Below are 26,697 nucleotides of genomic sequence, written 5' to 3' on the forward strand. Positions count from 1 at the left end.
AGATGCCCAGAACCTACTTAAGGATGATTAAATTGAGACCACATCTGGCTGGCCCTGAGTGGGGTGTTGTTCTCAGAGGCTGTGGACTACAACATCAACAGGAGACCACCTTCAACCAATCAGCTTGAAGAGCCTCCCCTTTTGGGGAGGGAAACAGGAAGTAGGGAGGTGAGGCTATCTCCCTAGATTCACCCTCTTTTTGTCCAGGACTTTGGTTTTGTGGCAGACAGAAAAAGAGAGAGAAAAGTAGATAGACTTTTCTGGTGTTTTGGGACCCTGTGTGTTGTCTTTACTTTTTAATAAATACTTAGCCTAAACTCTTGCTGAAATTTTCAGTCAATCTTAGCTAGTTTCCCCCCAAAACTGGGGGGGAGGGCAGGTAAGGACACATTTGATTTTAAACATCACAGTTCAATGAACTAAGTATTTCTTTGTACCCTGAAATTTGTTATTATGAGGTTTGCAAAGTATTTGCCAATGAGGGTTAAGTGACTTGCCCAGGGTCACAAGCTAGTCAGTGTCAAGTATCTGAGGCTGGATTTGAACTCGGGTCCTCCTGAATCCAGGGCCAGTGCTTTATCTACCACACCACCTAGCTGTCCTCAATATGTGCAATTTTTAAAACTAGTCACTTCTATAGGCTTAATATTTCTGCAAAATATTCCTGTTTCTTTATGCCTCCTATCAACAGTGCTCATAGATATAAACATCTAGAACTAATGTTCATTGATCATTTTCAAGATTTATGAGATATAACAAAATCTATGAAAAATAATGATAATCTGCATTTGTGACCAAAAAAAACATTTTTACCTAAAAAAATTATATAGATCTAATTTGGAAAGTAGACAAGAGAGCTAAGTATTAAATGATCACAAATACATTCATTTTTACTAATGTTTAAATTACCTTTTAATAATAATTTCACTGAGTAATCTTGGTGCTCTGAGAAATGCATGCAAATACTGGAAAAGGATTTGAATCTGTGACAATCATGCTCAGGTAGCTAGCAATGGTTCCTAAATTTTGAAACAAGGTGGTCATATGATATTTTAAATTCCTTTTCTCTCCTCTTCAATATACGTCTACAGAGGACAATTTAAATTTAGTACTCTGTCCTCTTACTATACTGCTTCTGAAGGTTATAATATCTATTTTGATACCTTTACAGGATGGCATTGAGTTCTATGTCTAGTTCATATTATAGAATATTTTCATATAAAGGGATATTAGGAACCATTTAGTCCAACTTATTTTTTTTTCTTTTTTCTTTTTTTTTTTTTAAGTGAGGCAGTTGGGGTTAAATGACTTGCCCAGGGTCACACAGCTAGTAAGTGTTAAGTGTCTGAAGTCGGATTTGAACTCAGGTCCTCCTGACTCCAAGGCTGGTGCTGTATCCACTGCGCCACCTAGCTGCCCCCAGTCCAACTTATTTTTACAGATGAGGAAAGTAAAATCCTAAGAGGTTTCTTGACTTGTTCACATTCACACTGTAAGTAAGCTAGCATTCACATATGTATCATAGGGTTATAAAGTTAGAACTACAAATTCTAACAGAACATTGAAACCATCTAGCCTAACCACTTCACTCTACAGATGAGGAACTAAGGCTAAGAAAGGTAAGAGACTTCCTTAGGATTACACAGCAAAATCAGGATTTGAACTCAGGTCTTCTTGGCACAGAGTCTTTGACCCAAAATGTAGTGGTCATTACATTATACTACATTTCCTCTTTATTTTACTGAGAACTTACATTGCTTCTCCTGAACAGAACCTGTATAAAGCATGGTGCCTTCATCAACCCTATTCATGGGCATGTTTTAAAATGTATATAGGGGCAGCTAGGTGGCACAGTGGATAAAGCACGGGCCCCAGATTCAGGAGGACCTGAGTTGAAATCCGGCCTCAGACACTTGACACTTACTAGCTGTGTGACCTTGGGCAAGTCACTTAACCCTCATTGCCCCACAAAAATTATATATAAAATGTATATGGAACAATCAAATCAAAACAACCTGAGCCCTGCCTTCCACTCGTCAGATAAAGTTGACCAAAAAAAAAAAAAAAGGAAAATGACAACTGTTTGAAGTGCTGAGAATTAACAGACACATTAATGCACTGTTGGTAGAACAGTGTCTTAGTCCTGACGTTATGGAAAGTGTTGTGGAAATATACCCTCAAAATTCACTTAATCATGCATATTATTTGGCCCAGTGATACCGCTACTAGTCTTCACATGCTTGGAGTAATTATTCTCCTCTCTACCCCAAGCATGTGAAGACTTTCTTGAAGGAATTTACAGATGAAAACAATTTGTTCCAATAGCCATGAAGGCATCTGAAGCAGGTGCTATGGAGTGCTTAAAACTCAGTCAGATATCGAAGACACCAAGATTATCCACTGCATCCCAAACCATTGCCAGTCATCTGAACATGTGTGACTCTGGAAGAGAGAGTGACACAACTCTGCCTCACTTAAATCCAATTCGCAAGCAAATCAAGACATCACCTTCGTGATAGCATATGTCTTCTCTGAAAATTAAAGATGAACAATAACAACCACCACCACCACTACTAAGCATATACTGCAAAGTACTCTAAGAGAATAAGGACCTATGTACAAATTTATTTATAGCAGAAATTTTTGTTATGCAAAAGCATTGGAAACAAAGTATGTATTTATCAAATAACTAAGCAAATTTTGGCATATGAATGGAATAGAATATGCTCTAAGAAATGACAAGTGGAATGGATTGAGAGAAATTTGGGAAGATTATATTATTTGATGCAGAATGAATTAAGCAGGACCAGAAAAATAACTTCTACAATAACTATGACATGGTCAAGTCAATCAATCAGTCTGGAAAAAATTATTCCATGACTACTATGTGCTAGTTATTGTGCTACAAACACAAATACAAAGTAAAAACAAAGATCCTGCCTTCAGGAAGCTTATGATCTAATGGGAGAGGACAACACACAAAAAGAAGCTGAAAAGCAGGGATTTGGGAGATGGTACCTAAAACCAGGGGGATGATGGAAAGTTCTAGAGAAATCCCAAAGCAGAGCAGCCAGTAAGGAGAAAAACTGTGATGAGCCCCTCTTTAAACACAGGCCCTGAAGCCCATGACCCTGCCCTCCAAGAACAGGGTCCTATCAGAGGGACAAAGGATGAAATGTGAGCTTCAGTCAGATTCAGTCTTACAGGATGATGAGACCAGGGATGAGTTTCCCAGGAAAAGAAGACATGATAGAAAGGTAGCATTTTTTTTTGGCAGTGTAGCTAAAGAAAACCAGCTTAGAAAGTCTCTGATCAATGCAATGACCAGTTACTACTCCAGAGAACTGATGATGAGGTGTGTTACTCACCACCTAACAGAAAAGCAGGGGCCATGGAGAGCAGATTGAGATATACATATTTGGGCATGGAAAATATGTGGGTTTGTTTTGCTTGACCATGCTTATTATCATAAAGAAGGATTTATTTAAAGTATGGTTATGAGGGATTTGGGAAAGAAGAATGGGAGCAGAGATAAGAAAAAAATTAAAGAGGATCAGTTTAGCATTTTAAAGAGCACAGATGAGAACAGGAGGAGGATGGACAAACAAGCAGGACATCTTTGAAATAGCCCTGATAAATTTTTTACATTCTTTTTAAAAATGAAAGCGGTATGCAATAAAGATATGTAGTTTCACATAAAATTCTCTTTTACTGTTCTGTGAATATGGAAATGTTCATTTCTTACTATTGATAATAAGTTCAGAATAACAAAAATAATTGGAAAAAATGAAGAGAACTGTATAGACAAATTAAACAGAAATAAAATACATGACTCATTTGCCCTCTCCATAGCTCCCCACAAAACCCACAATGTTTTACTAAGTCTGTGGCTCAGTAACCATTCAAACAATAGTTCAAGAATCCCCACCAATGAATTTACTTTTACCAGATAACTAGACACATTTCAGAGTCAAAGATGTTTAATTAAACAGCAAGTAAAGTGGGGGGGAAAGCCCTTTACTCATGCAAATATGGTACGTAATATACCATAGCTTACTACACCACCATTGAATGGAATACCCATATAGAGAAACTTATGTGGTCAGGTTATATGTGGAGGGCACATACAGAGTGGTAGGTGTGACCAGGGCACACACATTACTAGGGCAACTCAGACCTCCAATTATTCAGAGATGCCACTGTCAACTAATAATGCCATTACATGCTCTCCATGGGAGTACACTGTTTTTGCTAGGAGAGACTTCCCATGCTCTTTAATTTTTATCTCTTTTGGATGTTTCCACATGTCTCAGGGACACCTGACTGCTTTCTACTACTATCTGCTAGACTTCAAGTGTCTATCTTCTTCAGGATATCTGCTGTTCTATTCAATCAGGGCACAGTGGTTGGAAAATAGTCGTGCAAGCAGAGAGGAATATGGCTGTTTTAGGGCATAGTCAAAAACTATCGGTTATCACCAATGACGAAAAAACCAACAAATGACAGCAGAATGTTCCAGGCTATGATTAAATCTGTCTTTACTTTTCTTCTAACACTAACTTCAGAGGTTTGATTCCAGGCAATTTTCTGACTTAGAAAATTTATTTTTTTAATCCCTGAGGGTGAATATGTGTCCACAAAATCCTATGTCAGAGATTCTACTTCCTCCGAATTAAGAAAAAAAGAATAGAGGCTCTAATAAGGCACATTGCCTCTATTCCAAAGTATTCCTTTATTAGAATGCAAATAAGCTGGGGGAAAACACAAACCAAGGGTAGCTTGCAAGGCCTTCACCCTCTGCCCTTGTTTCACATCCCTTATTTCATAACTTCCAACAACAAAAATACTATCATTCTGTGTTAAATTCTGCCTGCCTATCATGAATTTCCTTATTCTCTCTATATTGTATCAGAGTAAAATACATAGTTTTGTTTTATTAATTAATTGGTAAATAACAGCTATATAGAGGTACAAGTATGTTATGTTTTGGCAACAAAAAAGTATGAAAAACTTTTAAGTTCAGTCAGCAGTATAGCATTTTTTTTCTAACACTTTCTTAAGTCTGAAGAATCAAGAAAACAAATCACTGGCCTAAAATAATGCATACACTAGTTAGTAAATAATAGCAATAACAAAACCCTGATGATAGTAAATTAAATCTTTCCAAGGGAAAAAAGATGAAAGGAAGAAATAAATTTTGGTGATAAATGAACAGGATTATTCAGAGAGAAATGATTTAGTGTGGTAGTGGTCATTTTTCCATCATTATTTGAGGTCTTCAAGTACAGGATGAATGGTCACAAATGTTTTAGATGGGCTTCTAGATGAGTATCTAAGTTACTTAAGAGATACTTCCATTTCTAATATTCTGTGACTTGCCCAATATCATACAGGCAATATACATCAGAGAAAGTAGTGAGCCCAGGTGTTGATCTTGAGGCCTACTGCCTACGCCAAGCTACCTTTCATGAAGTTAATTTACTCTTATTAAATTTAAACTTGTTAACTTCAGCTTCCACCATGGCTTCCACCTTTCAAGATCTTTTTGGATTCCAATTCTATTTTCTAATAATTCAATTCAACTGAATGGACATTTATTAAATGCCTACTATATAAGCTAGTCTGCTAGATGTTGGAGAAACAAAAACAAATGGTCCCTGCCTTCAAAGGTTGTTAATTCTACTCTTAGCTGTCTGTCACCTACAAAGATAGTAAGTATACCATAAGCATATCATCTATACCTGCATCCAAATCTCTGATGCTAAAAAAAGTATTAAGCTAAATCCAGATACTCTCATCCTTAATGATTTGTTCAGTAGTTCCATCTTCCATGAATTTGACTTTAAAATACTTTAAGATTTTTTGTCTTTAGGACCCCAAATGAGCAGCTCATTGAGACTACTCTGGCTATGATTTATGGACTCTCAGAACAAGAAGAGACTTAAAAGTTCATATTCCAACCCTCTCATTTTAAAAATTAGGAATCTGAAGCCTATGGAGGTAAAGTGATTTACCCAATTTCATATAGTCAATTAGTTCTAAATTCCTCTTTCAATGATCCAAATAAAATCCAAATATCCAAAATATGAACAGTTGGGAGATAGGTCTAAACAGTCACATGATGGTTTTATTAGCTTTACCATTCTCAATCAGGATGAAACCATATGATTTCTGCTTAGTTTTTTTCTAGGATTTCTAGGATCCTGTCATTGTCTACTCTGTTCCTAAGAACTTAAGTACCTATAATGATCAAATAAAGCATTTATTGAAGTTGAGTATTCACTGTAAGAGTTTTCTGTAATGTGACCTACAAAGGATTCTTTGTCTAGAATGGAGGGTAGTGCTTGACTGGTCTGGTTGAAGAGTCCTCCTCAGTTCACTCTCTGCAAACAGCTGAGAGCTCAGCATCTAAAAAGACAGAAGTCAATTATTTGAAAAGCACTATAATTGCTTAACCATCAATCAGGAGCAATGGGAGTCCAAAGAAAAGGATTGTTACTAAAAATGGCTGATTCCTCGATATTTAATGGAAATAAGTTTATCAAGTTAAGTTAGATTTAAACATTTTGTAAAACAAAGCACCAAATAATAAATTCCGTGTTTATCTTGTTTTCAAACAATTTGATGATTATTGTAGACACTATTTCAGACTTTTCCCATGAACCCTGGATATTTCCATAAGACATGAAACATTCAGATGCAAATTGAAAAATTCACTGAAATGGGTCCAGAGGTCAGTCCCTTTAAAGGCCACACTCAGGCTAAAATTGGATTTTAGCCTTAACCAAACAGTGATTTTGTTGTTTTTGTTAAGTGGACAAGTTGAGAAATATGCCTTAAGACTACTCATCTTATTCAATTCAGTTAAGCAGTTCCCTTATGCTTGTTCTTAGAACTCAGTAACTGGCAGTTCACTGCCACATGTTACCTTACTTGAAGCAGTTTTCCCTCCCTTTCTTTGGGTTTCATTAAGTCTTACAAGGATCCTCTTTAACACTTTCAGATTTAGTGCTTTGTTTTGTCACCTTAAAATTTATCCCCACTGTTGTATTCTGTCATGTTAAAACACTGCTCTACATCGAACTGTGAGAGGCACAATACATTATCTCTTCCAGCCCCTTCTTTTTAGAAATCTCTTTATCTCTTAAAAAAACAATATTTAAGTGGTTTGCCCAAAATTGAAAGAACACAGCATAACACCAAGATTTGAATTCAAATCATCTGATGCCATGCACAAGTATTCTTTCTCCCTCATCACACTGCCTCTTCAATAATTTCCCAGCAATGTATCACAGTCTATGTTCCTGCTTCAAAGAAGCATGAAATATAGAAGTTGAACACAAAGAGTTACAGATCTTAAAGTCATCTCACACTTTAATACATCACAATGACTTAGCCTTTCCTTCCCTTTGCAATCATTGCAACTTAATCCTGCCTTAGACTTCTTACTAGATAGAGCAGAAATTTTTCCTAGCTAAAAAAAATAGGGCAGAATATGTGTATATGCATGTGTGTGTATGTATGTGTGTATATATACATATATTCTGCCCTACTTTTTTTTTCCAACTAGGAGACGTGTGTCTGTGTATGTCTGTGTGTGTGCGTGGAAAGAGAGAGAGAGAGAGAGAGAGAGAGAGAGAGTTCCTTATGAATGAATGGGTTGAGTTCCAAAAGTTTGTTTTATAGTTAGGTTTTTTGGGGGGTTTGGTTTTGGGTTTTGGGTGGGGCAATGAGGGTTAAGTTACTTGCCCAGGGTCACACAGCTAGTAAGTGTCAAGTGTCTGAGGCTGGATTTGAACTCAAGTACTCCTGAATCCAGGTCTGATGTTTTATCCACTATGCCACCTACCTTCCCCCTGTTTTATAGTCAGTTAATTATTATCTAAAACATATTTTACTTTACGAATCATGTCACAATTGGTCTTTAGCTTCCTATACTCCAAAAACCCAGGTCTTTGGGTTCCTTAAAACAACCACCTGGCTTATCATGTGTCTTAAATAATAGTATTATATTAAAATTACCAGTCTATGTTCTGTATAATATGAACAGGGAACTTTGGGGGGAGGGAGGTATGGGACCTGGGAGCAAGAAAAAGAAAAAGAGAGGCAAGATGTAAGGAAAAGGAAAAGAGTTTCTTCTCCCTTTCCAAGCCATAAGATCAAGCTAAGGCAACATTTTGTAATTGGTGAAATTTGTCTTTAACATTTCCTTCATCTCTTTCTTAATTCCTTTCCCATGACTTTGAGCCCCTTCACACTCAGGTAGACTCCATTACAGCACTTCACCCAGACCTGCCCCACCCCTGCAACTGACACATGTTCCAAAATTACACATGTCCCTTTCCTCACAATTCCATTCCTTGAGAGTAACTGGTCTGAACTGTGTCATGAGGGAATCAATCAGATGGAACAAATTCAAAACTAAAACTAATCGAGAGATCCAAGCAGTCAGAGAAAAAAAAATCAAAAGGCATCTAAAGATCATCAGAGAGGAGACACAAGGAGGCTAAATCCAATTAGATAATTGAATTTCTGCCTAAGCATCAACTTCTATAAACTTCTTTTTCTTTCTCTCTTGTTAAGGACTGGCAAGAATATACTAATATCCAATTAAAAGCAGTAATGTAGATTGTGTCGTCCTATTTTGAAAAAGATCTTTAAATAAATTAACTCTCCCCAACAAGAAGCACTCATGAGAATCAGGATGGCATAGTGGATAGAGAGAGAGTTGGCCTCAGAGCCAAGAAGACTCCTCTGTTCAAATTTGGTCTTTTGCTATGTACTGACTGTGATTCTGGACAAATTAACTTCTCCATGCCCTTGTCAATTCTCTAAGATTATAAATTCTGGAGAATGTAAAACCTACATTAGTAGGAGTTTCCTCACCCAGAGTTCCCTCTATTAGTGAAATCACAGGTCCAGTCCTTCTCCCTGGCAAAAGTCCTCAGGGACCAAAAGCCCCTCAGCAAAATCAAAAGACATGATAAAATTGCAGTCAGTTGACAAACAAATTAATTAAGAGCAAAAAGAAGACAATAGACTCACTTCAAATAAATATATGGCAAAACGAGTTTTGCCGCAAAGAAGATAACAGGCCTGGAAGAATACATTTCTGCTCTCTAAATTATCAAGTGTTCACAATGGGCCAGACACTGTACTAAGTGTTGAAATTATAACAAGGGAAAAAAGATGGTTCATGAACTCAAGGAGCTTAATTTTTTTAAGTTTTTTTATTGATGTCTTCTGACTTTTGTATCATCATGATTATGGCTAATATCTCTCCTTTAACACCCCCCCCAAGAGTAATCACATATAATAAATAGTATTTTAAAACAAAATAAACAAAAGAAAAAGAGAAAAAACAGCACGACTGATCAATACATTGAAAAAGTCTAAAAAACATGCAATGTATAACACCTATGAACCTCCCATGAGAAGAGGTAGGTTGAGAATGTCCTCTCATCTCCATTCTAATAATACTTGCTCTTTGCATTCACTTTTGTATTTGTGTGTGTGTGTGTGTGTAGTTGTTCTCCCCATTCAAATTGTTATAGATATTGTGCATATTGTTTTCTTGGCTCTACTTACTCCACTTTGCATTGATTCACATATATTTTTCCAAGCTTCTCTATATTCATCACATACGTCATTTCTTACAACATAGTAATATTCCATTATATTCATTCAAACACCACAATTTGTTTAACCATTCCTCGATGGACAAGCACCAGTTTTGTTTCCAGTTCTTCTTGTTGCTGCTGGTGCTGGTAGGTGGCACAGTGGATAGAGTTTCAGGCCTAGAATCAGAATCTTACTGAGTTCAAATCCGACCTCAGACACTTACTAGCTGTATGAACCTGGGGAAGTCACTTAGCACTGTTTGCCTCAGTTCCTCATCTGTAAAATAAGCTGGAAAAAAATGGCAAACCACTCCAATATCTTTGCCAAAATCTAAATGGGGTCACCAAGAGTTAGACACAACTGAACAAGAAGATAATATTTTTGTTTGTATGGGGATTTTCTTATCAATGGTTTGGTATCTTTGGTTCAAAGGGTATGGACATTTTTAGTCACTTTATTTATATAATTCCAAATTGCTTTCCAAAATGTTTTTTTTTTTACCATTTCACAGTTCCATCAATAATATGGTGGATGCCTATAACTCCAGGTGTTACTATTGCCATTTTCTGTCATCTTTTCCAATTTGCAGGATGTGAGGTGAAATCTCATACTTGTTTTGACTTATATTTCTCTTATTATTAATGATTTGGAACATTTTTTCCTGTTGTTGTAAATACCTTGCAATTCTACTTTTGAGAACTGTTTATTCATTTCTTTTGACCATTTATCTATTGGGGAATGGTCATTATATACATGCATGTACATATATGTGTGTTTATACACTGTATGTATGCATATGTGTTTGTTTATACACATGTGTGTATTCACATGTGTGTACGAATGTATGTAAATTGTTTGTGTATTTTTCATACCAAACCCTTATAAGAGGAATTTGATACAAACTTTTTTCCATTTGACCATTTCTAATCCTAGAGATACATTAATTTTGTCTGTTTAGAAGCTTATCAGTTTCATGTAATCAAAATAATCTATCTTATCTTTGCCTCTATCTTTTATTTAGTAAAGAATACATCTTCTGCCCATAGCTGTAAGAGATAGATGATCTGCTTCTCTTCTAATTTTTTGTAGTATAATCTTTAATATTAAAAAAACTAGCAGCTTTATTTTTTATTGCCCAGTATCAGATCACAGATCCCAGGTGGACTGTGCAGAAGTACTGTTCCTAAGGTAGGGCATGATGACGTAAGGTCATAAGCCCTGAGTGTATACACCAAGAGAGGAGCAAATTAAAGAAAAAACAAGTATCAATAGTATTTCAGGCCCAAGGCATAGTACAAAGTCCCTGTTCCAGCTTCAAGTTTAATCTGAAGCCTGCAAAGTTATGGAAGAATTGGAAAGAGAAGTAATAGCTTGGCACAAGAGGTACAAAACTTTGTTCAAGTAACTAACACTGAAAATTAGAATGAGCCAAAGAGAAGCCAATGCATCCATGAGACAAGAAATATTAAAAGAAGACTGAAACAGGAAGAAAATATAAGGTATTTCATCCTTATCTCTGAGTTACTCTATTTAAAAAAAAAAACATCCAATTTGTCATCAATCCATCAATCCCGAAAACAACTGACCTATAAAACAGATTAAGGAGAAATAATTTAAAAATCATTGGACTACCTGGACACTATCACCTGAAAAAAAGAGCCTAGACAGAATGTTTTCTAAATTTAGGATTGGGGAGGTATGGCTATATACCAGCATATAGTTTCAAACAAGCTTCAAGCTCATTGAGACAAAAGTATGATATGGCAGTCAGCCAATAAAAAGCCATGATTCCCTAAGGTACATTAAAGGAAGAATAAAATCCATAACAAAGGAAAGCTAGTTCCACTGTATTCTGCTCTGTTCTGACTCCATCTGTAGCACAGTGTCCAGTCAATGGTACCACATTTTGAGAAAGATCTAGACAAACCAGAAGAGCGTGGCCAGGATAGTCAAAGTACTGAAGGACATGCCAGAAGAAGAGCATTTAAAGATGGGGATTAGATAAAATAAAACTACTTTTATTTCTGTGGGGCAATGAGGGTTAAGTGACTTGCCCAGGGACACACAGCTAGTAAGAAATATTTTTGATAAAGAAGCTACAACCAGGTCTATCCCTATCATTAGCTCCCCTAAGTTATTTCTGCTTTTCCTTCCTCTACTTCTGAACCCATATATTTGCAAAAGACTCCAAAATGTTTTGAGGTTTTCCTTTCAGAATAGCTACCAACCAATGTCTTTTTTAATATCTTAAAACAACATGGATAAATTCAAATTAATAGAATTTAGTCCAATTTTCTTTTGTTAAACCCATAGATTGTGTAAAAGTCAGGTGCATCTTATAATGAATTCTACTCTGGAATGAATATTATTTTAGAAAGGTTCCAATTCAAAAAGCTTCCTTTAAAAGAGAGGAATTTTAACTTTCAAGTAGCATTAAAATTTACTTAGTACCTACCAATATTTTAATTAACTACAAATGATAAAGATCATTTCCATAAAATTTCTGTCTTCAAACTGACTAATCTGTAATTAAATAAAACTAAAAGTTTTATAAAAATACTAAATTATGAAATAATTTGAATAAAATATTTAAAGATACAAATTAATTGTATCTAACATATGATAATATATCATACAGCCTCACTGATCCTATATTTTAAATGCTTGTATATTACATCATTCACTGCAATACCTTCAATTATCTTGGAGTATACTGTTCTGTAATAAAATTTAATTTTTGAGATATGTCATAGAAGCATTATTTCAAAAACAGATTTTTAATAGTATGTTTTGCCTTTACACCCATTATTCTCCTTTTTAAAAAAAACTGGCATGTAAAATATAAAACTGGGGCCCATTCTACAAGTTAACATTAGAAGAAGTTGACATATAGCTGACATCTATCACATAGGAATGGAAGCAATATAAGAAATATTAGCCTTGGTTATCCGCTGGCCTGATGAGAACTGTAGTTAAAACTGTCTTTCACACACCATGACTTCTTTTTTTTCTCCTTTGAATATGAATTCTAGAAAAATTTTATGGCTGGTGTTGGGAAAAACAGAATGGAATACAAACTCTTATGGGGGTAATAAAAGCTGCAAAGAGACCCCCATTTGGGCCTTGGAGAATGTAAGCACAGCTGCTATAGGAACCTCAAGGAAAATGTTACCATCTGTCATCATATACTTCAACAGGTGCAGGTAGTGGGGCTTTAAAAACAAATATTTCAAAAGCTTTTCTACTTCAAAGATTGTTGTTTTTAATATCCATTTTCCATAAAGCATGTTAAGGTAGTTTGATGATATTGACAGTGGCAATAGTAAATATCCCTACAATGAAGAGAATCTTTGATCCTGAAAAATTCTAAAGTTACCGACCAAGTATATAAACACAACATCTACAGCTGGGCCAACTAGCTTCTCATCTCTACATAAAGATCCATAGGTATATAGTACATTGATTTCAATTAAAGTAGTCTTTAATTCAAAATCTTTGAAATTTGTGAGAGTACACAATGAGAAAGATATACCCTGCCTGAATAGCTGGATCACTTCAGATGAAATAGAAACTTTCAGGGTTTAATGAGAAATGTTTAAGATGTACAGAAATGCTACTGCTTAATAATAGCAAACATTTATAAATCTCTTTAAGATTTGCAGAGTAATTTGTGTGTATATGTATATATATATGAGTATATTATATGTAAACATATGAAATTTCATTTTAGCCTCTCAATTCTTGAGCTAGGTGCTATTGTTAGTATTCCCATTTAACAAATGAGGAAACTAGGTAAAATTATTTTCCCAAGCTCATATATTTAGTCAAGATTTGAGGCAAGATTTGAACTCATCTTCCTAATTCTATTCATTAGGCTACATAATACTTCACAATAGAGGTGACTGGACCTATGATTTCAATGACATTTCTAGCTCCAAGTTTAAGAAACTCCCTCCACTGATGCGGGTTGGCACTTTCTCCACAACTTGTACTTTTAGAAAGATTAATAGAACATTGAAAATTTAAGTGACTTGCCCAGAGTTACACAGCCAATAGATACCACAGTCAAGACTTGAACTCAGCCTGTCAGGCTCTGAGATGGGCTCTCCATCCACTATTTCACACTTTTGTTGTTCAGTAATTTTTTCAATTGCCCAACTCTTCATGATCTTATTTGGGGTTTTCTTGGCAAAGATAATGAAGTAGTTTGCCATTTCCTTCTCCAGCTCAAAGACAGACTCTTAGTGACCCCATCTTGGATTTTCTTGGTAAAGATACTGGAGTGGTTTGCCATTTCCTTCTTTAGCTCATTTTACAGAGGAGTAAACTGATGCAAACAGGATTAAGTGACTTTCCCAGAGTCACACAACTAGGAAGTGTCTGAGGTCAGATTTGAACTCAGAAAAATGGGTCTTCCTGACTCCAGGGTCAGAACTCTCCATTGTGCCAGTTAGGTTCCCTATTCCATAATAGTCAACCTAAATGTTCTATTGATTAGAGATGCCTGAGAAAATACAGGCTGAAATAACCAAACCTAGCCCAAACATTCTTTAGAAAAGACATTATGTTTCTACAATTTTATTTTATTTTATTTTTTTGCAGCGCAATGAGGGTTAAGTGACTCGCCCAGGGTCACACAGGTAGTTAAGTGTCAAGTGTCTGAGGCTGGATTTGAACTCAGGTCCTCCTGAATCCAAGGCCAGTGCTTTATCCACTGTGCCACCTAGCTGCCCCCTTGTTTCTACAATTTTAAAATAAAACTTGTCCATTGCACACACGATTTAACAGAATTAATCTGGAAGTGTCTATGCTCTTATTTGACTTTTCCCTACACATTTGAGTTCTTCCCCATTGCTTATATACTCAGGTCCTCCCCATAGCTAAAATGCCTACAAGTGACGCTGCCATTCCCCTTGTGCAATTTTTCTTTATGTTCTCCTTTTCACAGCCAAACTTTTTGAAAGAATTTCAGAACTTGAGTGAAATCAGAAGCAACATTAAAACAACCACTAGTAGAATTCAAGTAAACAATCATTAAGCCTCAATTTCTGCTGCTTTCTCCAAGCCTCCCAATATAACTTCTAGCCCAATCCCATGACAGAACCAAATTTCCAAAATTACCAATTCTCTCTTTACTTCTGATGAATTTTTCTCAGTCACTATCTTCCTCTACTTCCTGGAGATTTTGTCTCTTAATGATCTACCCTCCTTTGGGTTCTGTAATATTGCTTTAGTATGGTTTACTATTTCTTCTCATTACCTTTTTCTAGGTCAACTTACATATCCTACCATTGAATGTGGCTATCCCTCACTATTCCTGGGACTTTTTCTATTAATTTCTGATCATTACATTTCATCTCCTCTCCTCTCCTTCCCTTTCATCTCTCTCTCTCTCTCTCTCTCTTCCCCTGCCCCTTAGCTCTGTGCTCAGTGGCCTCCTCCACACACCTCTACATTCCCCCCCCCAAAATTTTTAAGCCCTCAGTGAAAACAGAAGTGATGCATGGAGAGACTACCACTGCTGCTACCACGCTTGACTTGAGACTTCCTACACTGAAAGTAGAAACCTTGGCTCCACTCTGCCAACCAAAATGCCTGTCAGGCCCTGTGTTTTGGTCTTCTGTACATGCTTAGGTACTGCATATCTGTCCCTGGCTCCTGCCTGTCCACCTGTCCTCTCCTGTCTCCGTATCCAGTCCTCAAGTATCTGCCTCATATTCTTTTTCATTCTGACCAGAATCCCACATGGCTGGCCCCTATATGTTCCTCCTCCTCCTGCTGCTCTGATCGTCTTTCTCTGTTTCCCTCCCTCCATTTTCCACATGCTCTGGCAAATTTGCCTTACCTTTAAGTAGAGATCTGTGGAAGGGTCCACTTATATGAAGTGAGAACTGTCTGTACTTAGAGCCTGTGTGTTATAACATGCGTTGAAACAATTATACCAATAATATGAAATGCTATGGTAGACAGAATGATTGAGATAAATAGAAAGATAGATAGATAGATAGATAGATAGATAGATAGATAGATAGATAGATAGATAGATAGATAGATAGATAGATAGATAAACAGGCTGACAGACATAAGGAGGTCCTGGAAAGGAGGGAGTATAGAAGGTAGCTGAGCAAGGGTGCAGGGATGCAAGAGTAGAGGAAGAGGAGGCCAGTGCAAGTGGACCCTGAATCCAGGAAATGCTTGAAATCACTGATAGTGGCATGATTACTGGTGAATACATAAGTGGTCCATCATCCCAGCTCTGCTACTTACTTCCTACATGACCATGGGTAAACACAACCTTTTTGAGACTAATCTCTTATTTTTAAAATGAGGATGAAAGATTAGATAATGTTTAACATCCTTTCCAGCTCTAAGTCTTAAAATCCTATGTACCAATTTCCATCATAGCTGAGAAAATGAGACAAGGCAGGAGAAAAAGTTTAGCCACTAATAAAAAACACACTTTTATAAAAGTTGTTGGCAAGCTAGATCAAAGTTAGAGACTCTTGTAGTTTACTAAACATACATATAAACAATATCATAGTAAGAGAAAGGAAAGAGCATGTAGTTTACACATAGATTTGAGAAAGCCTTAATTATATTTCTTGTAGGCAGACAGCTTGTTATGCTCAACATCTATGGAGTTCTTTGAAGCTCATGCCAGCTGATTTTTCCATAGTATATAATACAGTAGTGAACTTGGCAAAAACAACTTTCAGAAATATGTAATCGATGCTGGAAGTCCATGGTTGTTACACTGTCCTTATTATTATTTTCTGACAGTCCTTATCTACAGGTGATTTTTTTCTTAAAAAACATATTAGACAAATGGTAAGAAAGAGCAAGGAGAATATGTTACTTCTTTTTTGGATGAATGATAATAAGGAAAGAGATTTATAATTTTTATAAAAAGTTTTATTGCTTTTCAAAAAATGTTCTTAAAAAGTGGGTTGATGTTTGAACATTTAGGAAAAAACTAGAGTCTATCTTTAAGCAACAGATCACAAGTATAATTTAGGAAGGGCCAAACTGAGGCGTTAGAATTTCTCTTAACTTCTACAGCTAACTAGTTATGTGTCTATTGCTGAGCAAATTACTTAACCTCCTTGGGGGTTCCTTATCTGTCAGATTCATTCATTATTGAACAATTATTTATTAATCATCTGCAGTCTATAAAATGCTATACCTGACAATGGGAAGACAAAAAGTTTTGAAAAGACCATTCTGACTCTTTTGGAGCTTATGATATTGTAAACTGAGGTGTAAATAAACTAAACAATCCCAAGAACCCATGTAGCTCCTGTTAACTCTATGAGCAGAATCATCTTGGAATCAGCATCTCCAGAAAATTGTAATTAAGTTTGCAGAAGGTTGTGAGTTGTTCAGAAAATAGCAGTAAATACCAAAATGACCCCCCAAAAACCCCAAAATGTAAATTAACTTTGAACAATTGATATTCGAAAGTTTTTAATCATAGTTATTAACTTCCAAATATTAGAAGAGATCAGCTATAAGCTCTGAATAAAATATACTATTGCAATACAAAACTGGCTGTCTTTTTTGTTAAGTATTCAGATATGTAACCCTAAATTTAATATCTGAAATTACAGAAAGGTTGTTGAATAAAACCATTCTCACTGGGTCTCTTCTCTACATATTCTTATTTTTAAATTATTCTATTAATGACAAATTATTGTATAGAATCTAGATATTCAGTATAACTAATTTATATTCATCATATTATATTTATAATAATTCACATTTATAAAGCAATTTACCATTGTAAAACATTCATGGATGGTAAGGGTAACATGCTATAGTAGAAAGAGCACTGTATATATTCTGAATTTTGACTTTCCTGCTACCTGTATGAGCCTTGGGAAAGTGGTTTAAATTCTCTGGGTCTCAGTTTCTTCATCTATAAAATAAGGGTGTTGGACTAGACAAGTAGTCATCAAAGTATCTTGTATGAAACCTTGAGGGTCCCTGAGACCCTTTCAAGAGTCTATGAGGTCTGGGGGCAGCTAGGTGGTGCAGTGGATAAAGCACCAGCCCTGGATTCAGGAGGACCTGAGTTCAAATCTGGCTGCCCTCAGACACTTGACACTTAACTAGCTGTGTGACCCTGGGCAAGTCACTTAACTCAAAGAAGAAGAAGAAGAAGAAGAAGAAGAAGAAGAAGAAGAAGAAGAAGAAGAAGAAGAAGAAGAAGAAGAAGAAGAAGAAGAAGAAGAAGAAGAAGAAGAAGAAGAAGAAGAAGAAGAAGAAGTAGTTATGGGATTGTTGTTGGGGACAGCTAGCTGGTGGATTCAGGAGGACCTGAGTTCAAATCCGGCCTCAGACACTTGACACTTACTAGCTGTGTGACCCTGGGCAAGTCACTTAACCCTCATTGCCCTGCCCCAAAACAAAACAAAACAAAAAAGAATCTGTGAGGTCAAAACTATTTTAATAAAAAGACTGAGGCATTATATTTGCCTAGTAAAATGCTTCTCCTTTTTCCAACTATATATCTGTGTGAGATAATATTTTCTTGATATATTTCATCCAAAAAACATAATGCAATAAATTGAATGCAGAAACAGATATGAAAATCCAGCTGCCTTCTATTAAATAAGCCATTAAAGAGATTTCCAAATATATATATATATAACAACACCACTCTTCTAACTAAATATTTTGTTTCCAAAAGTATATTTTCCATGTTATTTATGTTAACATAATATGTTTGTTAAATTTTTAATGAATTAATAAATATTTTAAATTATTAGGATTCATTTCTAATACTGTAAATAAGATAAATATAAACAGAAAAAGAAGTACTTTGGGGTCCTCAATAATTTTAAGTTTGTAAAGGAGTCCTAAGACCAAAGAGTTTGAGAACCACCTGACTAGACAATCTCTAAGGTCCCTTTCAGATGTAAATCTTTTCTCTTTTGAGATCTTAGGTTCTTATAACAAACAACACATCTCACTATAACAGAAAAACAAGTCCTAGAATTCAGAAGGTCTGGATGCTGGTTGGGACTGAGTGACTTTGAATAAGTCACTAGTTCTCTCTATTCTTCAATTTCCTCCTTTAGAAAATAAGGGGATTAAACTAGATGACCTCCAAGGTCATAATAACAACAAGGGGATAATAATAGGACACAGGGTTGTCACGAGGATCAAGTGAGATGCTATTGTAAAATGCTTAGCACAGTGGCTAGCATGAGCTTATTCCCATTCGAAATCCCTACCCTTCTAACACCTTTTTCCCCTCTAAGATTTCTTCCAGTTCTAATGTTTAGTGATTGCATGGAAGACTATATCCTTTTTTCTGGACAACAAAATGTTAATGGCATCCTATCATATTACCAATAATTAACGGCATGGGGGTGGGGGGGCGCGGGAATCAACTTCTTCATTCCCCCAAGTGCATGTGGATTTCTTCCTTCCAACTTTCGATGTTGAAATTGCTGGTTTCCAAAATGTTTCAACTACTTGTATCAATTCAAATACATTGTTCCCTAAATTGCCTTTCTTCAGTCAGGTTCTTTGAAGTCTTTCTTTGATCCAGAGAGAACAATACTGCTGGAGGGAGCATTGTGTTACACCATAGCATGTCTACTTATTACTAATAACACCAAACCAAGAAGCGTGGATGGATCCTTTTGTCATCTGCAAATTTTTTGGCTTTACTCAAAGACTTCTAAATATCCCTTAACAAAGCACCAGCTGAGCTCGGTCAATGTGGCACACACTTTTCATCTTCACGTTTTGCTGTCCTTCCAATTTGCTTTCCAAACATTTCTTTGTTGCCGTTGGCAAGGATGCACTTAAAAGCAGCACATCGTTAACCACAAAGAATGCTCCCTGTTTTCTGTTCTTTAAAATCCCATTCTAAGAACTTCCCAATGATCAGCCTAGGAGCAATTAAGCTGCCACTGAAGACTACTTCTGATAATAGAAATGCTTTGGTTCTAGTGACAGCTAACAAGCCAGGCTGTAACAAATGATAACATATGTTTCATTCCCCATTCACTAACGATTTACGGCTCCACATTAAGGATGAATCAATTTTTGTGTAACTGCAACAGACAAACCTCACAATGCCACTCTCTTCTCTAACACACAAAACAGGCATTCATCAGCATGGATTACTTGCCTCAAAATGGGGCTCCTCAGCTGCTATGTGGTTTGGGTGGGGGTGGGGTTGCACTGTGTCACATAAGGGCGGGGAACAAGGACAGGACATGAATCCATCATAGAAACATGTTAAGCCCATTCATTGACACAAAGATCTAAAGGACAACTATGAAAGTCAAGTAAGGGTTACCCCTAGGCACTTGGGTTTTAGATAGTGTAGAAACCAAACCTAGCCATATAGCAGGTAATAAAGGTATAATGTATCTAATATGTTAGACTGAAATATTCTTCACTATATAAACTGAACACTTCTCTCATTTCATGGTTAGTTTGTTTTTAATTTTAGCACATACATCTTGTGTAGCACGATAAACAATGCTCAAAAACAATTCTAAATCAGCTGGATCAGATTAATTTCACAAAATGTTCAGGACAAATAAATAAAAAGTCAAGACAGGGGAGGTCAGGAACAAACCTCATCTCAATCCTATAAATTGCAAAAATACAAAATATAAAGTTACTTAACAAGCCATCAGGCAAAAGCTGAACTCTACTGTCTGGGGTGGCCCCATGCTGTCAAGAAGAGTCCTTAGCAAACATGGAAAAGGGATGGGCCAAGAAAAGTTCAGACATCCTTCCTGTAGGGGAGGGGTGATCACGGCATTGACCACCCATTGACTCCTGAGAAGTAGAGGGAAGGGAGAGATGTAGGTGGTAGATGAACAAGTAATTGCTCATGAATATGAGGGGAGGGCAGGCAGGTGATAGCAAGTGGTGGATGGGGTAGAGACACAGTAACAGCAATCTGAAAACTAATGAAGAGCAGCCCAAATGGAAGGTCACAAATGTCCATAGAACTTCACAACAGAAAGGGGCCATTAGAGATAAGTTAACCAAATGCTTTATTTTAGAAATGAGAAGAGCAAGAACCAAAAAGACTCATGACTTGTTCAAGGCACCAGAACCTGGATTTGAACCCAAGCTTCAGATACTTTGAGGTGTGGGAAGAATGGCTCTGAACTTGAAATCAGAAGAGCTGGGTTCAAGTCCTCATAGTGTGGTCCTTGGTAACTTACTTGAAGTCTAAGCCTCAATGTCCTTATATTTAAAGTAGAAATAATATTGACGATAGATAGATAGATAGATAGATAGATAGATAGATAGATAGATAGATAGATAGATAGATAGATAGATAGATAGATAGGTAGGTAGATAGAGATACATTTAATAAGTGTTCATTGCTCTTCATCCCATACCTGGAATGGATACCCTCCTTACCTACATATTTTATAATCTCTAGTTTCCTTCCAGTCTTAACTCAAACATCATCTTCTATCTAAGTCCTCTAAACTCTACCCCCTCCCTCCATTCCCCACTGCCTCTCTGCAAGTGCCTCCTAAAAAATTACTTTTTATATTCCTATATATTAAATATCAATTTTATATGTATCTCTATCTCTTATCTATCTGAACTTGTCAGCTCCTGAGCTACAATGTAAGTTCCTTGAGGACAAAGATTGTTTGACCTTTGTCCTTGCATATCTAGTTCTTAGCACTATAGGAGGCACATCTTAAGTGTTTAATAAACATTTGTTGCTTTTAACTGACTTTATTTTGTCCTTATATTCATAGTAACCAGAACAGTACCTGGCACAGAGTAGGCACTACATAAATGCTAGTTAATTGATACCTACCTCACAGGGTTGTTGTGAATATTAATAATGACCCTGAAATCACTTTGTAACTGTGTCAATATCGGCTGTTATTAGTGTCTGAATTGGAACACTTTTCTGTAACGTTTTCTGATTTGCATAATTCTAGAATTTCAACTGCTATCTTTGCCTTTATTTCAATGGCTTAGATTTGTAAATATAAAAATTAAAATTGTACTTAAGTATTCTACCCTCTTTTACAATGCTCTAAATTCTGTGACAAAAAAAAAATCCTCCCCTTTTTATTCTGACAGCTTGATGTGCTACTGTCCATGGCCAGAGGGGACCCTATTAAAAGAAAATGACAATTCCAAAAGATGAAAGTGGGGAGTGGAGAAATTCAAACCCTAAGGTTAAATTTAAGCATGAGAACTAAACGAAACATACTAGAAAGACAAAATTTTAAGGCATACTGATGAAAGAAGTAGGCATGTCAATTTGAGTTTCTGACATCCTTTAAAATGATTGCTGAATTCCACTCTCTGAATACTCATGATCATTTTCAGCTTTACATTTCTCTCTATTTGTTTCTTTACCCTGCTTGATGATATTTTTCCAGTGGGCTTTGGAAAGTTTATTATGGCAAAAAAAAAAAATGCACAGCATTAATTCCAGAATCAAATTACTAATAGAACTATACCCCAAACTTTTAAATGTTATCTATTTGCTAACATGAGAGGGCTGAAATACTTAAGACCACCTTTCTCATCCCATTATTTTATACATGAGGAGCCTGAGGCCTATAGAAGTGAGGTCACAGGGTAGTAGTCAGCAGAGCCTAGGTTAGCTAATTCCAAATTCCCTGCTCTATCTACATAGAGCCTTGAAACCATTATTCAAACCAGTAAGCAAGAAAGTGGAAATGAATGGGCTCTGGTAAGACTACTCAATTTCATAAGTTGAAAATTGAATTCAACCTGGAATAGCAAAATGATAGGCATAGATTCTATTGTCTGTGAATTGTCCTAAATAAAGGATGTTTCTATTTATTCTCTTTGGTTTCTTTTCCATCTAATTGAGGCTTCTCCATCTTCCTATAAACCTGATAATGTAATTTCATTGTATTTCTCTATGTTATGAAATGAAGGAAAAGTAGTGACATTATAGCTCAGGGGGAAAAATGATCTTTTGCAGCCTAATATTTGAACTATACATATAAGAAATGAAAAAGATGCTAACAAATTCCTCTTCCTTTCTAATTAAAATATATATTTCAAAAGGGTGGATCTCTAGTTGTGGCTTTTCATACTACATGTCAATGGATTACTTGAATTACAAGATTAAATGATGAATTTAAAAATGCTAATTCGTCTACATATAACATTTCTTGAACATCAGCAGTGTGAAATGCATTTTAGATTAATAAAGTCTATGTTTAATGGGTTTGGAATATAAATTCATTGTGTCTACATGTGGAAACAAGATTCTAAACTTAGCTTTTCTTCTATCAAATTGTGTGGATTCTCTAAAATGTTTTTCTCTTGGGGGGAAATACGAAGCCAATCTTCAAAGAGAGTACCTTGTTTTATAAATCTGAATAATAAGTTTTCCTCATGTCCTTTCCAGTGGAGGATGCAGGCCTGGCTAAAAGCAAGATTAACAAATAAAATAATAAAATAAAATAAAACAATTCATTTAAATAAGACATTATCTACTTCTTGTCACTAGAAAGTTAGTCTTTCCACTTGCTGAGGCATGCCTTCAGGTCAAAAATTTGGTTCAGAAGTTAATGTCTAAGCAGCAAGAGGAAGTTGTTTATCAATGACATTTCACAGACTTAAATTCTCAAGTATCATTTTATTTCTAAAGACAACATTTTAGGTTTCAAAAGTGATGAAATTCGCGGGGAGGGGGGCAGAAGATTAGTCTCCTGTAAAATGGCAAGAACCTAAAAATAGGATTATGCTTAGTAATTTTTGCTATTAACTTGTTTCTTGCCAAAATAGATATTCTTTAATCACAATCTTCTTTTATTTCAGACTAAATGTTTTGGTAGGGATAGAAGGAACTGAGGAGTCCATACTAACAAAGACATCTGGAAATATCTTTTAGGTGACCGTAAATTATGAGTTTTATATTCACTGTTCTTATTTATGAATCTTTCGGAAAATGCTCTGAACTGATGTCCCATGGACCACCAGAAGACTAGTATCTAATATTTTTAATGAGCCATTTTAAGAAACTGAGAGAATAACTTTCAAGTATGTGATTAAGTAATGTAAAAGTAATTTTGGGAATGTTACTGATGGTGAAGACAGTGAAAGGCTCCAGGTAACATAATTTCCCGATTCATTCTAATCACCTGATGAATGCACTTCCCCACCCCCCCATTCACAAAGAGAAATATGAGCCATCTGGCAAGACAGCAGCTGTCAAGTGGTTAAAACAAGGTTAGAACGCGATCTTCCACCTATGATGCATTGGGAGGTGTGAGAACCTTATGAATGTCTGTAACCGACCAACGTGACCCAAAAGACAGGGAATGATCCAAAAATATCCTTCTGCTTCCCATATAGGAGCTCTTTAGTGACAAGAAAAAAGAACTTTAGTGACAAGAAAAAAGAACCCGCACCAGGGTCCCAAGGTCTGGCAGGATAACCTTAAGTCCCGTTAGTAGGAACCAAAGGAAAGACTACGCAGGATTCTCCGCCACAGAGCGCTATTGGTTTCCCAAATCCGTGGGTTGGACAGTAATGGAAAACATAGAGTGACAACAATCAGAAAGCCATCAAGGAGAATCAGCTGAGAGAAGGCAAGTCTTTTGACTCCCACAACCCGCAGCCTGTCCCTTGGAAACGCACGCAGCTGTAGTCCGGAACCCGCAAGAGCCCATTTAAGTCCTCAGCTCACGCTTTCCGACAGTCAAAGCGTTGTCCCAGGCAAGACTGAGACTACTCCGGCAGAGTGGATGTTTTTAGTTCAGTGGGAGTTTGGGGGAGAGATGAGGAGCACAGAAGGTGGGGACTGACTGCTCTGAACGGTGTTCCAATCAGTGCATCAACAAGCAATTATTAAGTGCCTTCTATATGCGCGGAGATACTACAGAGAATAATCTCTATTCTCAAGGAGCTATCATCCTAACTTGGGCAAGGCTGATGGGGTGGTTCTGAATGTTAATCTGCGAAGACCCCCAATCTCCACACAAACGCACAAACTCAGCATCTGGTGCCCGCTGCTTGCGCCCAATCTCCCCCATATGCATACTGTAGGGCACAAGGTGGGGAAGCAGCGAGGGGCCATCCTGTCCCGAGAGAAGGAGGGTGCTTACCTGCAGATAGGGACTACCGTTCTCCACCCCTCCCAAGACGATGTCCGCTGAAGTCATCGCTCCAGTGGGCGAGAAGCCCAAGCCTACGTAGCCAAGGGTCTGCACCTCCAGGCGGAAAGCAAGGGTGCTGCCTTCGTGGCCCCAGTGCAGCCAGTACTTGCCCTCCCAATCCAGGAGAGTGCGATGTGGGTAGCTGCGACCGGTTCCCCCTGGGGCGCCGCCGGGGAGCAGACCCCACAGGAACAGCAGGGACCAACGGCACATTGTCGTTCTCCTCCTACTTTGGGCACCTGAGCGAATGCTAGAGAGGAAAGAAAAAGGGAGCGGGAGAAAAATAGCCACTTGGGAGGGTAGCCGGCTGGGACCTCCCCCCTCTGTCTCCGCTCCCTCCCCGGCCCAACCTTCCTCCCCCCCCATCCCCACACCCACCCACCGCCTCCCCTGTCCCCCCACCCCCATCCCCCGCACCAGCAGATGGTAGCTGCTCCACTCGGCCGCCCGCCGCGCCCAGGAGGGGGCCGGCCTGTCTCAGCCCGCCCTCCCCGCTGCTGCGCCCTAGGGGGCCCCAGACCCAGCAACCAGTCTGCTCCCGTCCCGTCTAGTCTCGTCTAGCCGTGTCCTGCCACATCCTTTTCCCTTGTGGTGTAGTGGGAAAAGTGCTGGCTTTAGTTTCCCAGGATCTGGGTTCAGATCCTGTCGCTGCCACTTAACTTTACAACCTTATGATCACTTCTGGAATCTCAGTTTCCTAGTCTGTAAAATGAATTAGATGATCTCCAAATTCCCTTTCAGCACTAAATCTGAGATCCACTTGGGATCTTTCAGCTGGGTCCTAGAACCTAGAACCTAGAGAAGCAGGTGACTCAGAAAGGGACAGAAGGGTCCTGGAAGGGGAGAATAAAAAAGAAGAAGAAGAAAAGAGTAAACGCGGTGGGTATAAAGATAGTGGAAAGGGAAAGGGAAGGGGGGGGGGGAAGAGAAAAGTACTTTGGGAGGAGGGGAAGAAAGAGGTAGGGGTTGTTGTCATGTGAGGAACGTCACAAAAAGGAAGTCCTAGTGATTTGAAGAGAGGTCAGAATAAGTTTAAGAGGGAAAGTGGGGACAAAGGGAGGAGTTTGTGCTGAACACAACTATTATGGTATGAAAAAGAAAGACAGGAAAGTTTTTGGTGGTGTTTTTGTTTTTTGTTGTTGTTGTTTGTTTGTTTTGGTTTTTTTAATATGTTGGGGTTTTTTTCCTCCTCCACTTCCATAGAGTTAGGTGTTAAAGAGATGTTTCATCTAGTGCAAACCCTTGATTTTGAATATAAGGTTGCAAAGATATTAAGTGACTTGACTAAAATGACATAAGTTATGAATTGCAAAACCAGCATTTAAAACCAACTCCTTTAACTCAAAATCCAGTCTTCTTCCCACTGTACAAAAGACCTTTTTCCTTGTGTTCAGGGAGGGCCCGTCTATTGGGTGGAAAACCCTACATACTCTACCTTTGGTAACTAGTCAGTCCTTTTTTTATTTGTTTCTACATTTAACCCTTGAGTTTGGCAGTCAGTAAACATTCATTAAATGCCTTACTATGTGCCAGGCACAGTGCTAAGCACTAGGAACACCAACAAAGGTAAAAGACAGCTCATCCACTTGAGGAGCAGTTGTCATCACTATCAACCAAGGATGCTGTTATTTCCTCAGTCTTCTACTTGAATATATAAACCATCAGTCTGCCTCCCAGCTACCTTTCCAACCAATTCGTATTTTTATGTTTCATTCCTTCATGTGTTCAACATTTCAGCCAAACTATACTAGTAGATATTCCCCCAATTTAGCTTGCAATCTCTAATCTCTTTCCTTTTTTTCTTTTTGCAGGGCAATGTGGGTTAAGTGACTTGCCCAAGGTCACACAGCTAGTGTCATGTGTCTGAGGTCACATTTGAACTCAGGTCCTCCTGAATCCAGGGCCAGTGCTTTATCCACTG

At 37.4% G+C, this 26,697-nt stretch overlaps 1 protein-coding gene across 3 annotated transcripts in view; it reads right to left on the minus strand.

The window, feature by feature from the left end:
• Positions 1 to 25,326, minus strand: part of MOXD1 (monooxygenase DBH like 1) — a 103,382-nt gene extending 78,056 nt beyond the window's left edge. Inside the window, exons 1-2 of one of the 3 annotated variants that reach the window (XM_044004119.1) lie at positions 25,194 to 25,326; positions 24,726 to 25,026 (exon numbers count right to left, since the gene is read on the minus strand). In XM_044004119.1, the coding sequence (XP_043860054.1) occupies positions 24,726 to 24,989 (264 nt within the window). In that variant the 5' untranslated portion in view covers positions 24,990 to 25,026; positions 25,194 to 25,326. Of the gene's footprint in view, positions 1 to 6,311; positions 6,409 to 8,886; positions 8,921 to 24,725; positions 25,027 to 25,193 lie in introns of those variants that run through there. The other 2 variants (XM_044004120.1, XM_044004122.1) reach the window with 2 other exon arrangements.
• Between the last annotated feature and the right edge of the window lie 1,371 nt (positions 25,327 to 26,697).

This window comes from Dromiciops gliroides, chromosome 4 (genome assembly GCF_019393635.1).
Source record: "Dromiciops gliroides isolate mDroGli1 chromosome 4, mDroGli1.pri, whole genome shotgun sequence".
In the NCBI taxonomy this organism is placed as follows: Eukaryota; Metazoa; Chordata; class Mammalia; order Microbiotheria; family Microbiotheriidae; genus Dromiciops; species Dromiciops gliroides.